Genomic DNA, 13,838 nt, shown 5'->3' with positions numbered 1-13,838 from the left:
CTAAATACTGGGACTATAAATATGTGCCCATATCTGGCTGTGTTTTCCTTTTTCTTGTGATATACAGAAGCAATAGAATAAGACATCTGAAATTTAATTTGCCACATCAGAATTTTTAATGCTGAATGGGAAGCTTGAGGTACCTGGATAAAAATAGCTACTTTTTGTTTTCTTTTCCATTCTGGTGCTCATAATCAAATTCAGGGCCACATGCATTTGCTGAACAAGCACTTCTAAGCTCCTTCAATGAAATAATGGGCTCTTAAAGTTGATATTTCAACTTCCCTCCTTTATAAATTTAGAAAAATATTTGGTAAAGTTATAAGATTTTGGTTTTCAGCTAATTTGTGTAATAAATTTTAGAGACAGCTTTTTTTTTCAGTCTTTTGATCTGGTCAGTTTTTTTATTTTATTTTAATTTTTTATTAATTAGTTTTGTACTCAGTGAATACAGTCAAGTCAGAACCATTGTTAGGCTCACCTATGTCCTACCCCTCCCCCTGGTCCTTCCTTGTTGAGGTATATGGGTCATGCATTGTTAGCCCCCAGTTATGGGTAGGAGAAATGTCTCTGCGTGTCATGACCCAATATAGTGACACACAGCTTTTTAACATATCAGATTTAGAGGCAACATTTGTGCACTGATTATTTAATTCACTATAAAACTGATGAAAAAATACCTTGTAAGTACTTGCAAAGCTATTATTTTTGGTAGAACACTTCACACATGTTCTTTGTTGTTTTTAATTTTTTAAATTGTGTGTGTGAGTGTGCGTGTGTGTGTGTGTGTGCATGCGCACATGTATGCCATGGGACACCTGGAGATCAGAGGGAAACTTTTGTGCTCCACCTTCTTTGAGACAGGGTCTCTTGCTCCTGCAAGTAAGTATCAGAATTGCTAGCCTACGAGCTTCAGATTCACCTGGTTCCGTCTATCACTGAGGTGGAACCTTGGGATCACAGGTGAATGCTCTGCTTTGCATCCAGCTTTAAATGGGTGCTGAGGAATTGAACCTGGGTCAGATGACTTTACAAGCAAGTGCCTTTAACATCTGAGCCATCTCCTCAGACCCTCAAATATATTCTAAAATTGGATCTTACTTTTAAGTTCATAGTTATGTACTAAAGAACATATTTTCTCACTTCTCTAAGCAAGAGCTTAGGGCAGAAAAACTTGATCTCCATTAAAATACGTTTGTAGTATATAAAAGGATATGATTGTGTGTGTGTGTGTGTGTGTGTGTGTGTGTGTGTATTTGGTAAACCAGTGGTGTAAATGGCCAACTAACAAAGCCTAATCAGAATGATTTGATTTTTAAAGTCTTGGTGTAGTTGGGCATGGCAGCTCATCCCTGTAACCCAAGCAATCATGAGATGAAAGTAGGAATTTAAGGCCCACTTCGATTACAGCCTCACATAACAGTAGAACTAGAGTTCTGGGCTGATTCAGAATTTACAAGCAAGTAAACAAAAATTCTCATGTTTCTTATACCAAACACCATGGTACTGGTGGTAAGGGAATTTAACTCATGCCCTGATGAAGGAAAGAAGAGGTCATATACCCAATAATATTTTCCTATAGAGGGAATATCAAAATTTTTCAAGGAAATTTAATTTGGTAAGCTAAAATAGAAATGGAGCTAGGAGTGTATCTCAGTATCTGGTTTGATCCGTAGGACCACAAAACAAGAGTAGTAGATTAACATGGACAAGACACAACAAAAAGTTCTTTAGATGTGTTAATGTTACCCCTTACAGAGGACTCTTACCTGACCTCAACACTCATTGATTCAATTTAGAAAAATGTTTGAGAACATCACTCCAGAAGTTCAATTGTTAGTAAATTATTGGGGTATAGCTTTTTAATTTTTCTTTATAGAAAATTGACCCTAAGTAATTGGGACTATAAAGTACTAGTTTTAACTTATGTTGACAAAGTGACTGGATTCATGGTTTGAGTTATTATAGTGTTTTATCATAAGCCACATTGTCAATATCTTGAAAAATGTGAAGTCTTTTTCTCTAAAATAATACATATTTATGTTTAGTTTTGTATTTGCTTTTGAATGATCCTTCCTGAAGCAGGTACTCTTTGTACATCAGAAGAATATTCTAAGTTAGTTATTGGTTGTACTGTAGCTGATATTTATCTCAATTTATCTTCCTTCTCCCAATATTCTATAAACTTTGAGAGAGCCCCTAATACTTTTAAGAAAGAGAGGTTAGGGCTGGAGAGATGGCTTAGCAGTTAAGTGCTTGCCTGTGAAGCCTAAGAACCCCAGTTCAAGGCTCCATTCTCCAGGACCCACGTTAGCCAGATGCACAAGGGGGCGCACGCGTCTGGAGTTCGTTTACAGTGGCTGGAAGCCCTGGCACGCCCTTTCTCTCTCTCTTTCTCTCTCTATCTATCTACCTCTTTCTCTCTCTGTCACTCTCAAATAAATAAATAAAAATGAACAAAAAAATTTTACAAAAAGCAAGAGAGGTTAAGTCAGGTGTGGTAGTGTAAGCTTGTAGTCCCAGCAATTGGGATGCTGAGCTAGTAATGATTGCTTTGAGTTTGAGTCCAGCCTAGGCTACAGTAAGACCCAACCTCAAAAAAAAAAAAAAAAAAAGGAGGGGTTAGTAATAAATTCCATCATGCTCTGTACCTTAGTTTTTTTTTAAAACTCTATTATGCATACTCTCATGATATGCAGATGACTGAATGGAGACTTTGCAAGTGTAAAGTTACCTTAAGAATCATTTCTTTCTAGTTCTTGGTCTTTATTAAGATTTTTAGAAAATCTCACTTCTAATAAATTTTTATTTATTTTATTATTGTTGTTATTAACAACATATTTTGTATGAATACATCATGTGTTGATACCCTCTTTTCCCTCATCCTTGTCACCATTCCGCTGGGAACTCTCCCACCAGTGATTGTTGTGTGTGTGTAGAGTATGTATTGTGTGGTGTATGATGTAATGTGTGTGTACTATATGCATGTGTGGCTTCCAGTGATTTTTAAATGGCTATGTCCTTAAGCTTAATTAAGAAGTATATATTGTGCATACACGCTCTCAGCTGTCATGAAGATCATGCTAGTAGAGACAAAGTTTTATGTATGACAGTGATCTAAATTCCATTCATTCATCCAAGTAACTTCTGTCTAACTTCTAGGAATTGTGCTAGATTGTTTCAGGGGTAGGGGAATAGTGTAGAAGACAGTTGAACAATACAATTCTGTAGAAAACATTGCCTACTGAGGGAGAAACCTGAATAAAATATGCACATATTTAACATTCACACTAATAAATGCTATCAAGAAAGTGTTTATAGGATGATATAAGAATGTATAATACAGAATATATTTTAGATTGGGTTGGAAAAGCTGAAAGTATGGGACGAAATGGCCATTGTAATTCTCAGAGAAAACTGATTGTTGAAAGAAAAAATAAAATCTAATTATGTACTTAAGAGTATGTGTATTGTTTGAATTTTAAAGTGTTGAATATACTGTCACTTTATATGATTATATGGATCCATAACAATGACTAATATTACATTTTCCCCAAAAATATTTTTTGTTCTGCTTCCTTTATAGTATACACTTTGGAATTTCCTCCCAAAGAATCTGTTTGAACAGTTTAGAAGAATTGCAAATTTTTATTTTCTCATCATTTTCCTTGTACAGGTAAGATTTTCATAAACAACCAGTTCAACTTTGAGAAATATGATTGCTTCAACCTATTTTTTAACCTTTAGTTTCCCTGTGATTTATTAAATGATATTCTAGGGCTTATTATATCTTTTTAAAGTAGAAATACTTATAGTTTAAACTTTGAACTTATTGATTTCTAAAATTGTACTTCATTTAAAAAGTTGAGATTTTTATGTCATTTCTACTTTTATGGTTTTTTTCTTTCTTTTTTTTTTCTATTTTATTTATTTATTTATTTATTTTTGGATTTTCACTCTAGCCCAGGCTGATGTGAAATTCACTATGTAGTCTCAGGGTGGCCTCAAATTCACAGTGATGCTCCCACCTCTGCCTCCCACGTCCAGCTCATTCTTACTTTTATGTTTTTATGTATTTCATATCATTGTTCATCCTAAAATATGTATTGTGTAATCGTTAAGTGAATTGTCATATATCAAAATTGAAAATATTTCAGACTAACAGTTTTACTTTGTTGAATACCAGTTGTAGCCTAACTGAAAACTTAGGACTTAGTGTCTTTATCACCAATTCTGCGGTGCCTCATTTACATAGTCTCTTGAAATGTTAAAGGCTAGTAAATATGTTCCTTTTGCTGTTTTGTATTTAAATTTTGGACATTTTAGATTGCATTTTCCATATTTAACTATATAAGCTATTAAAAACTGTCTCATACTATATAGTTATCCCCTAAAATTTTAATTCTTTAAAGGTATTTTTCCTTCCTCATCTCACTTTTTAATTTTTAGGACTATATTTTTATGTATTTATTAGTGACATTGAGAGAGAATATGACAATGGGCACAACAGGGCCTCTAGCCAGTGCAAACAAACTCAAGACGCATGTGCATCTGGCTCATGTGGGACCTAGAGAATCAAACTGGGGTCCTTAGGCTTCGCAGGCATGCACCTTAACTGCTAAGCCATCTCTCCAGCTCCTCAACTCACTTTTTAAATGAAGTAGAAAAATTCAAATAAAATTGCCCAAATGATTTGTGATTTGTATATGTTAAATGCTTTTGTTTATGTGTTGAGGTTTGCAATAAATGGTACTATCATTGAATTTAGGCCTGCTCCTTAAAACCATTCTGGGATATAATATACAAAACAGCCCATTACAATAGTGAATGGTGGAATATTTGACACGAACCTTCTCTAGATTCATGGTCAGTCATAGAGACAGACATGAACTCCACAGTGGATTCTGCTTGTAAGATTCATTCTAATTTTTAAACAGTGTATTTCAGATTAATTCAGCAAAAATATACCAACTACCTACTATGAGCCATGCAGTCAGTAGTTGCAAGAAACACAAGTTAGGGGACAATACAGAGCAAGATTTCACTCTTTTCTATTCTACTCTTAAGGAATTTATGTTATTGCTATGTAGTCAGGTATTCACTTGATTTAATGTAGTAAAAGGACATTCAGGTAGCATGATCAAAATGTTAAGGTTATAATAGTGGAAGCTAAGATATTTTTTCCTACATAACAGGAGCTTGGAAAGGCTTCAAAAAGTACATGGTATCTGAACTGATCTTTGAAGAATTAGAAGAGATTTCCCAGGTAGAGAGTGATAGGCCATCATCTCAGGAGTAGGGAAGAGCTTACATAAAAGCATAAAGACATGTAAAATTCTGCGTGCCAAGGGAGTTGGGTTGGCTGGGAGTTGGAGGTAAGATTCAGTGAATTGTGAGGTCAAAAGGAAGTAATGATCCCCTTCCTTCAGACCTAGTTCTTTCTGTATCTCTTATTTCAGTGAATATCAGCACCCACCCAGGCATGTTGGCCAGACACTTGTAAGCCATCTTTAATTGATATTTATATCCCATTCTTTCCCAGTCTTCTAGTTTTTGCCTTCTGAATATATTTGGTACTCCTTTCCACATCTGTGGCTTCTACCCTAATTCAAGTCATCATCTTTCATCTGGATTAAAACAGTAGCCTCTCAAGTAGACTCCCTGCCTCCGTTCTTGTTCCTGTCTGATCCATCTTCCATAAAGCATTAAGAATATTTTTTTCAAGATGTAATTCTATTTATGTGACCTCTCCTTGGAAAAATCCTTTGAGGATTTCCTGTTGTGGGATAAAGAATGATCAGGTTTTTCTGGCTCCTACATCACTCTCCAGCTTTCTCACACCACAATCTCTCTGGCCACTGGCTTCCATTATTTCCTTACACATGTGATTCTCCCTCCTATGCATAGAAACTTTGCATATATTATTTACTGTACCTGTAAATCCTACTTTGATCTAGTTAACTCCTAATAACCCCTTAGACTTTACTATCTGCACACTTGTTTTAATGCTTTATTTTACTTGTAAGTATCCATCTATATAAAGGCAGGGCATTTTCTTCATCTTGTTTAAGCAAGCTCTCTAGAAGCTGGCTGATACTAGCATAGAGGGTCACAGAATGCTGTTCAACAATTAGGTGGTAAATGAATGGTTATATTTCAATAAAGTAAATAGTCAAAGATGAAAATTTTTCTTAAATTAACTTCTGTGTGGATTACTTATGCTTTCATGAAAATTATCATTCACCCTGTGATTGGAATATGTTTTGTCTATTTCTGTTTGAAATACTTCCAAGATATAAGTATTGTGTATGAATTGGTAGCTAATTTTAATTTTACTTTCAATTTAATTTCTTTACATAGGTCACAGTAGACACACCAACTAGCCCAGTCACCAGTGGACTTCCACTGTTTTTTGTTATAACTGTTACAGCCATAAAGCAGGTAAATTTCATATTGACACTATGTACCTTTCAATCCAGGCTGCTTTTTAATTTTACTGATAAATGCCCTTTTCATATTTACATACTATGGGCAGTTTCTTTCATGTATTTACTTTATATTTACATCCTCACTGCCTGTTAAGATAAGGCACATCATTATTTACTATTTTTCTTTATGTTTCTGCACATAATAGAAAGTATTATAGAAGCTACAGTTCAGTTGGAAAACATGTGATTTTTTTGTGTACTAATTATTCTAGTATGGGGTTTCTGACTAAGAATGTAGCATTATATTGTATTTTGTTGTTGTTACTTGTAGTAATAAGAGTAAAGAACACATACTTTTATTTTGTTGTCATCTCTGATGCTGCTAAAAGAGGTATGGGATAGAGTGAATGTTTATCTCTGTTTCTCATCAGAGCTGATAAAAATGCATGGACTATTATGTAAATGTCTTTGAAGTACTTTTTGAGGATTTTGTGTGCTAGAGTCTTTGAATGTTTACAGATGAAATTGAATATTTAAACTGAAAATTGTTAGTGAAAGGGTGGGTTAACAATATTATGTATTGGAACAGTTTATTTATCTGATTATTTGCAAAGTACGTTTTGAAAGTACCCCTTGGAAGTTTTCAAAATAAAGGTTTGCCTAGCAGTATTGGAAATGGTTATTTTTCCTTTTGGGGTTATCCAGTCTTCTGTCTTGCCTACCAGGAGCTGGAAGAATATTTCATCATGTGTTTCATTGCTAAATAAAAACTTTTGGAATGTTCTTTCCCTTTGGTTACTAGGATTATTTTCTTTAATGTCATAAAATTGCTGGTTCCAAGAATAGCATGTATAGTTTTCAAAGGCTTTTACTGATTCATTGTATTTCCAATACTAGTTCATGTTAGGTCTTTCCTTTCTTCCGCAGCATCAGAGATTGTACTGTATGAAGTGATAGCCTAGCGCTGTCATAAAGAGGGACAGCATAGGAATGGATTTGGCACCTGAAGAGAAAAAAAGGAAAGGAAAGATGATCAAGAGAGTTTTTCAAACTGATATTTGAAAAAGAATGAACATAATTAAAATGAAGGAAAAAAAGCAAAGGTATACTAAAAGGAGGTCACATGCAAACAAAAGATCATCCAACTTCTTTAGTTCTTTTGGCTTAAATATAGTCCACATGATAAACCTAAAAGAAAAAGAGCCATTTAGCTTTTTCTCTGATGACTTTTAATTTCACAAACCAAATGCTAATTTATAGTTTCTCTGATTAACTCAGTTATATGTGAACTTTAGTTTTTATTTCTACACGTCTTAAATTATGTGACAAAATAATCTTGCTTTTACTTTTTTCTGCATGAGAAGATTATAATGTTCATTAAGTGAGTAGGCTATAATATAATAAAAATTCAAAACAATTTCTTTTTTTACAAATTTAAAAGCTAGAAAGAATTAGTATTAAATTGCGTTGGTATAGAACTACAAGAATAATTCAGTTTTTCACAGATGAAGCTAATTAAGGTTCTAATGGCTGTATTTTTAATAGGTTATATCCAAAGACTGGAGGAAGCTTTTCAACATGATACAACTATTTACCTCAGTAGTATTTTTTTGTGTTTTTAAAGTATGCCTGAAACTTGCTATTAAAGTGTATATCATTTTGTCTGTAGCATTCTCATTTGAAATATAATATTTGTAAACATCTCTCATTTGTGAGGGTATAGAAATTTATTAGCAACTTTACTTCATTATCTGTGCTTGATCATATTTTAATTTTTTATCCTTCCAGGGATATGAAGACTGGCTTAGACACAGAGCTGACAATGAAGTCAACAAGAGTACTGTTTACATTATTGAAAATGCAAAACGAGTGAGAAAAGAAAGTGAAAAAATCAAGGTAATAGATTTTTTCAAATCCACTCCTACTTATTGTGGTAAAAATGTACATTTCAAAGTTGTCAATATCATTTAGTACATTCACAATGTTGTAAAACCATCATTGCTATCTGTAGAGTGTTTTCATCATGCAGAAAGAAAACCCCATGTCCATGAAACAGTCATTTCACATTATTCCTTCCACCAAAGCCCTGGCAACAGCAACCTTCTATCTGCCTCTCTGAATTCATATACTTATTATTTCACCTGAACAGAGTCATAAAGTACATAATCTTTTTTTGTCTGACTTCTTTTATGCGTTTTTAAAATTCATATATTATAGCATTCATACGTTTTGATCATCATATAACATTCTATTCTATGAACATCCCATATTTTATAGTGTTTAATATTTATATGTGTAGTATGTACAGTTTGTGGGGGGGTGTATGCATGTGTATGTGGATATGTATGTGCCCCATAAAACTGTGTGGACACCATAGGAGACGATCAGGTGTCTTCCTCTATTGCTCATCTGTGTGTTTCCTTGAGATTGAGTTTCTCACTGATCCCAGAGGTTGCTGTTTTCAGGAAACCCAACAATTTTCTGTTCTATGCTCCCCACAGAACTGAAGTTATGATCATGCCTAGCTGTTGACATGGATGTTAGGGAAATGAACTCAGATGGTCTCACACCCTCATGCTTTTGTGGCAAGTACTCTTACTCATTGAGCTCTCTCTCCAGCCCTGGATATACCTCATTTTATTTATCTATTCACTAGCTACTAGCTTTTTAGGTTGTTCCTAATTTGGGGCTGCTATGGGTGTTTCAGTCATGACCATCTAAGTGCAAGCTTTTGTTTGAATATCCAGTTTCAATTCCTTGGAGTATATCCCTTTGTGAAGAGTTGTTAAATCTTACGATAATTCTGTAAATACCAAATGGTTTTCCATAGTAGCTTCATTATTCATAGTCCTACTGAGATATATAAGAGTTCTATGCTGATATTTTTTCTCAGAGATCTTGGGAAATTCAATTTTTATTCAAATTAATCATTATTTAGCATTACCCATTGACCCTTGCTAAATAATATTTTAGACTTATCTATATCAAACTGTTGTTTCCTAGTAGGATTTTAAATTTAACAATTTGGGCTGGAGAGATGGCTTAGTGGTTAAGCACTTGCCTGTGAAGCCTAAGAACCCTGGTTGAAGGCTTGATTCCCCAGGACCCATGTTAGCCAGGTGCACAAGGGGGCACACGCATCTGGAATTCGTCTGCAGTGGCTGGAAACCCTGGTGTGCCCATTCTCTCTCTCTCTCTCTCTCTCTGCCTCTTTCTCTGTTTGTCGCTCTCAAATAAATAAATAAAAATAAACCAAAAAATTTTTTAAAAATTAATAAATTATTTTAGAATAGTTTTAGGTTTATACTGAAATTTAACCCAAAGTATTGCTTGTAGCAGTTATCTTGTTGTTAAAAAACAAACATACTAATAACTGGGGGCTAACTCCACAATGCACGACCCATTTTCAATAACAAGGAGGGTCTAATGGGAGGGGGTAGATCACAGATGAGCCTAAATAATGGTACCAAACTGCCTGTATTTACTGAAAAGAAAACTAATAAATTAAATTTAAAAAAAAAAAAAAGATTGCATTGTAAAAAAAAAAAAACACTGAACCAGAAACATTTTATGGAAGGAGTGGGATTATTGCTGCATAAAAAGGTTTTGAAGAGAAGCTTCATAGTGGGGAAAATATGATATAAGCAGACAGTTAAGGTGTCACATCTTGTCACTTTGGCAAGGAGGAAACTGCAAGAGTGAAATCTTATGAACACCCAGTGTGGCTTGACTAATAAACCTCAAGGCCCACCACTAATAACATATCTCGTAAAGCACAGTCATCTAGGGCCTAATCCCATGCACTTACTTGAGGCTATAGGGACATTTTTACATTCAACCCCCATACTCTCCTATTATTAACTTTCCCTATTTTACAATTAGTAAACCTCCCTTAACAAATTTTTTTCCTTCAAAGTCTAGGTAAGCATCAGCTTTCATTCTTAGTGATATCTATGCTGTGAGTTTTAACAAATATGTAGCATATATTTAACAATGTAGTATCATGTAGGATAGTTCCACTACCTTAAACCTCTTCTGTGGTTTTTTCTTTATTCATTTCTTCTTATCTCTGAATCCACTAATACTTTTACAATCTCCATACTTTTTCCTTTCCCAGAATTTTTATGTGGATGGAAGTTTTCACGGTTTTTTTTTTTTTTGTTTTTTTTTTTTTTTGGTTTTTCAAGGTAGGGTCTCGCTCTAGCCCAGGCTGGCCTGGAATTCACAATGTAGTTTCACGTTGGTTTTAAACTCATGGCAATCCTCCTACTTCTGCCTCCCAAGTGCTGGGACTGAAGGCGTGCACCACTATATCCGGCAGTTTTCACGTTTTTGATTTAATTCCTTCATACTGAGGTCAGTAGTGTGTATGTACTGAGATGAGCCTGCTTTCTTTCCTGTAAGGTTTTAGTATTTGGGGTTGAGTTAATCTAGTCAGGAGTTGGGCTGGCTTTACTTTTTGTTTGTTTGTTTTTATTACTGATATTTTTAGCACACTTCTGGACTTATAATTGTTTGAAAGGATAGTCGCAGTTAACTTGAGCTTTGTGAGTGACCTGGTGTACTATAGTGTTGCTTCTTTCCCCAGAGTTACTGTTCTACCATCCAGTTTTTAATATATTCTTGATTTCTAAGCCACAGTGAGTGCCTCTGTCTATCCCACTTCTTTTCTGTCACTAGTATATTTGTATTTCTTATTTGCAATTCAGTGTGAAGCTTTTGTAGGAACAGAATGGTTTATTAGTTCTCCTGTACCAATCTCAATATTAGGCAAGCTGTATGCAACTGAGCCTTAGGATGGGTCTTTCTCAGTATTCTAGTCTTCTCTCCCACTACAGCCATGTCCCTGGTATAAATTATTTTGCTATACCAACCATCCCATGCATCAGTTTACTACATCTCCTCTAGTAATAGTAGTGTTTACCCAACTATATTAGGAAAGGCTTCTTGGAATTCTTCTAGGTATAGATGGCTTCCTATGGGGGAAGGATGCTGGTATGCCTTGTGCCCCTCTCTATATAACAGTTAATCACTGTTTTCTTGTTGTTGTTGTTGTTTTTTGGGGTTTTCGAGGTAGGGTCTCTAGCTCAGACTGATCTGGGATTCACTAGGTAGTCTCAGGGTGGCCTGGAACTCATGGTGATTCTTCTACCTCTGCCTCCCAAGTGCTGGGATTAAAAGTGTGCAGTTAATCACTCTTTAGATAGCTATACCAGTTGATGGAGGGTTATTTTATTTGTCTCCAGCCCTCATGCTTTCTTATGAGCCCCAGTGGAAGCCAGTGGAAGAGAGCTGATTATGAAGAGTAGGTATGGTCTCCTTAACTTTAAGAACACCTTTAATAATTTTCTAATTCTCGCTTATTCTGATGGTGCAGGCCTGTAATCCCAGCTACTCAAGAGGATAATGCTGGAGAAGTATAAATTCAATCCTCTGGGTGACAGAGCAAGTACAAGACCAGCTTGCTAACTTAATAGGTCCTGTTTCAAAATGTAATTTAAAAAAGAAAGTTCTGGGAATATAGTTTAGTGGTATAGCACTTACCTAACATGCATGAGGACCTAAATTCTTTACCTAGTACTGATAAAGTCTGGTGGTTTTCTTACGTTTTTATAATAGTTACTTTTACTCCTGTCCTCTCTTAGTTGTAAAACAAATCATTTCTTCTGCCTTACAGATTCAGCCCTCTGGTGGACTAAATCATAAATATTATCTTGTATAATTATTGGTTTATTTGTGATGCCAGATAATGATCTCTTGTAGGTTTTGTTTTGGAGTTTTGTGGTATTTTTTGAGTTCTAGCATTTCTTTGAAAGAAAGTCTTACTGTGTAGGTTAGATTAGCTTTGAGTTTGCACTTCTCCTTCCCTGCCTCATCCGCCAGTGTTCTGAGATTAAAGATGTGTACCATCACGTCTAGCTACTTGTCGCACTTAGAATGAAATGGAAGCAGAACTCCAAAGTTGATTGTGTGAGTGCTGTTTTATTCCCTGTGCTTTCTTCTTTGCCTTCAGGAGGAAGTCAGATCCTTTAGTTTGACTATCCCAGCCTTTATGATCTGGTCTTTGCTCAAATCTCCAGCTTTGACTTACATGGCACATTCAAAGACCTTTATAATTCATATTGAATAAATGTTCTTCATAGGGTTTTTAGTAAGACTTGTCTTCTGATTGCTAATGACTGTTTCTTTCTTTAACATGTACTCATATTTAAGTATTTATGTCTGGCTTTATCATGGGCAACATAAGTGGTTATTTAAGTGAGGGAGAAATCATCCAATACATAAAATAGTATTTATAAATCAGTTTAATTATAATTATTAATGTTGTTGATAAGCTACTAATTAAAATTGGCAAAGAAAGAAAAATTTTTCTTTAGTAGATCTTAAAATCCACATCTTAATCTGCCAATCTGCCAAATCATACTGCAAATGAAAGACAAATTTTCCATGTGCTAGGTGATAATTCATAGCCAGTGTACCCAGGTTTCTATAACAGATGTTGACTTCTTCTTAATGTGGCTTGTCCTTTGCCATCAGCAGCCACCTCTCTTGTGTGCCCTGTCCTCTGATGGAGTAAAATGACATTATTTTGTATGACTATAATTCATTAGTGATTGGGGGGTATTGATTGATCTCTTATTTTTTAAAGTTTGTTGTTGACATCTCCATACATATACACAATGTACCAGGTCATAATCCCAATCTTCCTCCTTCTTTTGTCTTCTCTCCCATTTCCCCTCTTCTGAATCCCTTCTTTCTAACTACTCTCCTTCTCTATTTTGATGTCATTTTTTTTGTCCCCATATTATACAGGTCTCATGTAGGTCGCATCAGCCACTATAAGGTCATGTGTGAAACAGCCACTTTGTGTCTGTAAACAGCATTGCAAAGCATTCCTCCCATCCTTCCTCTGCCACTTCTGCAATGGTCCCTGAACCTTGGTGGGTGTAGAGATGTCTCTCAGTGCAAGATATTCTACTGTCACATCTTCTCAGCATTTTGACAAGTTTTGAGTTTCCTCAGTAGTCACCAACACTATCTGTTGTATGCTTTTTTTTTTTTTTTTTTTTTTTTGAGGTAAGGTCTCACTCTAACTCAGGCTTACGTGAAATTCACTATGTAGTCTCAGCGTGCCCTAGAACTCTCGGCAATCTTCCTACCTCTGCCTCCCAAGTACTGGGATTAAAGGCATGTGCCACCATGCCCAGCATCCAACACTATCTGAAAAGAGAAACTTCTGTAAACAAATGTAAGAGTAGCATTAATATATGGGCATAAACTTATTTAGAGGCCTCTTATAGATTATTTTCCCAGGTTTTTGAAATAGAGTTATTTTCTATGTATACCAGTCCATGAAAAATTTTGGAAAGCTCCCCTTGGAGAATGTCTAATATCTTTGCCAAAAAATAT

At 35.1% G+C, this 13,838-nt stretch overlaps 1 protein-coding gene across 6 annotated transcripts in view; it reads left to right on the top strand.

Annotated features, from left to right (window-relative positions):
- The window catches only part of Atp11c (ATPase phospholipid transporting 11C), a 219,714-nt gene that overhangs the window by 109,509 nt on the left and 96,367 nt on the right, over window positions 1-13,838 (top strand). For all 6 annotated transcript variants that reach the window (XM_045140441.1, XM_045140444.1, XM_045140442.1 and 3 more), the window contains 3 exons: window positions 3,587-3,676; window positions 6,361-6,441; window positions 8,217-8,324. In XM_045140441.1, coding sequence (XP_044996376.1) covers window positions 3,587-3,676; window positions 6,361-6,441; window positions 8,217-8,324 — 279 coding nt within the window. The remainder of the gene's footprint in view (window positions 1-3,586; window positions 3,677-6,360; window positions 6,442-8,216; window positions 8,325-13,838) is intronic.

The sequence above is a fragment of the Jaculus jaculus genome, chromosome X (genome assembly GCF_020740685.1).
Source record: "Jaculus jaculus isolate mJacJac1 chromosome X, mJacJac1.mat.Y.cur, whole genome shotgun sequence".
NCBI lineage: Eukaryota > Metazoa > Chordata > Mammalia > Rodentia > Dipodidae > Jaculus > Jaculus jaculus.
Note: the sequence above shows the minus strand (reverse complement) of the source record. Positions and strands in the feature narration are given on the sequence as shown.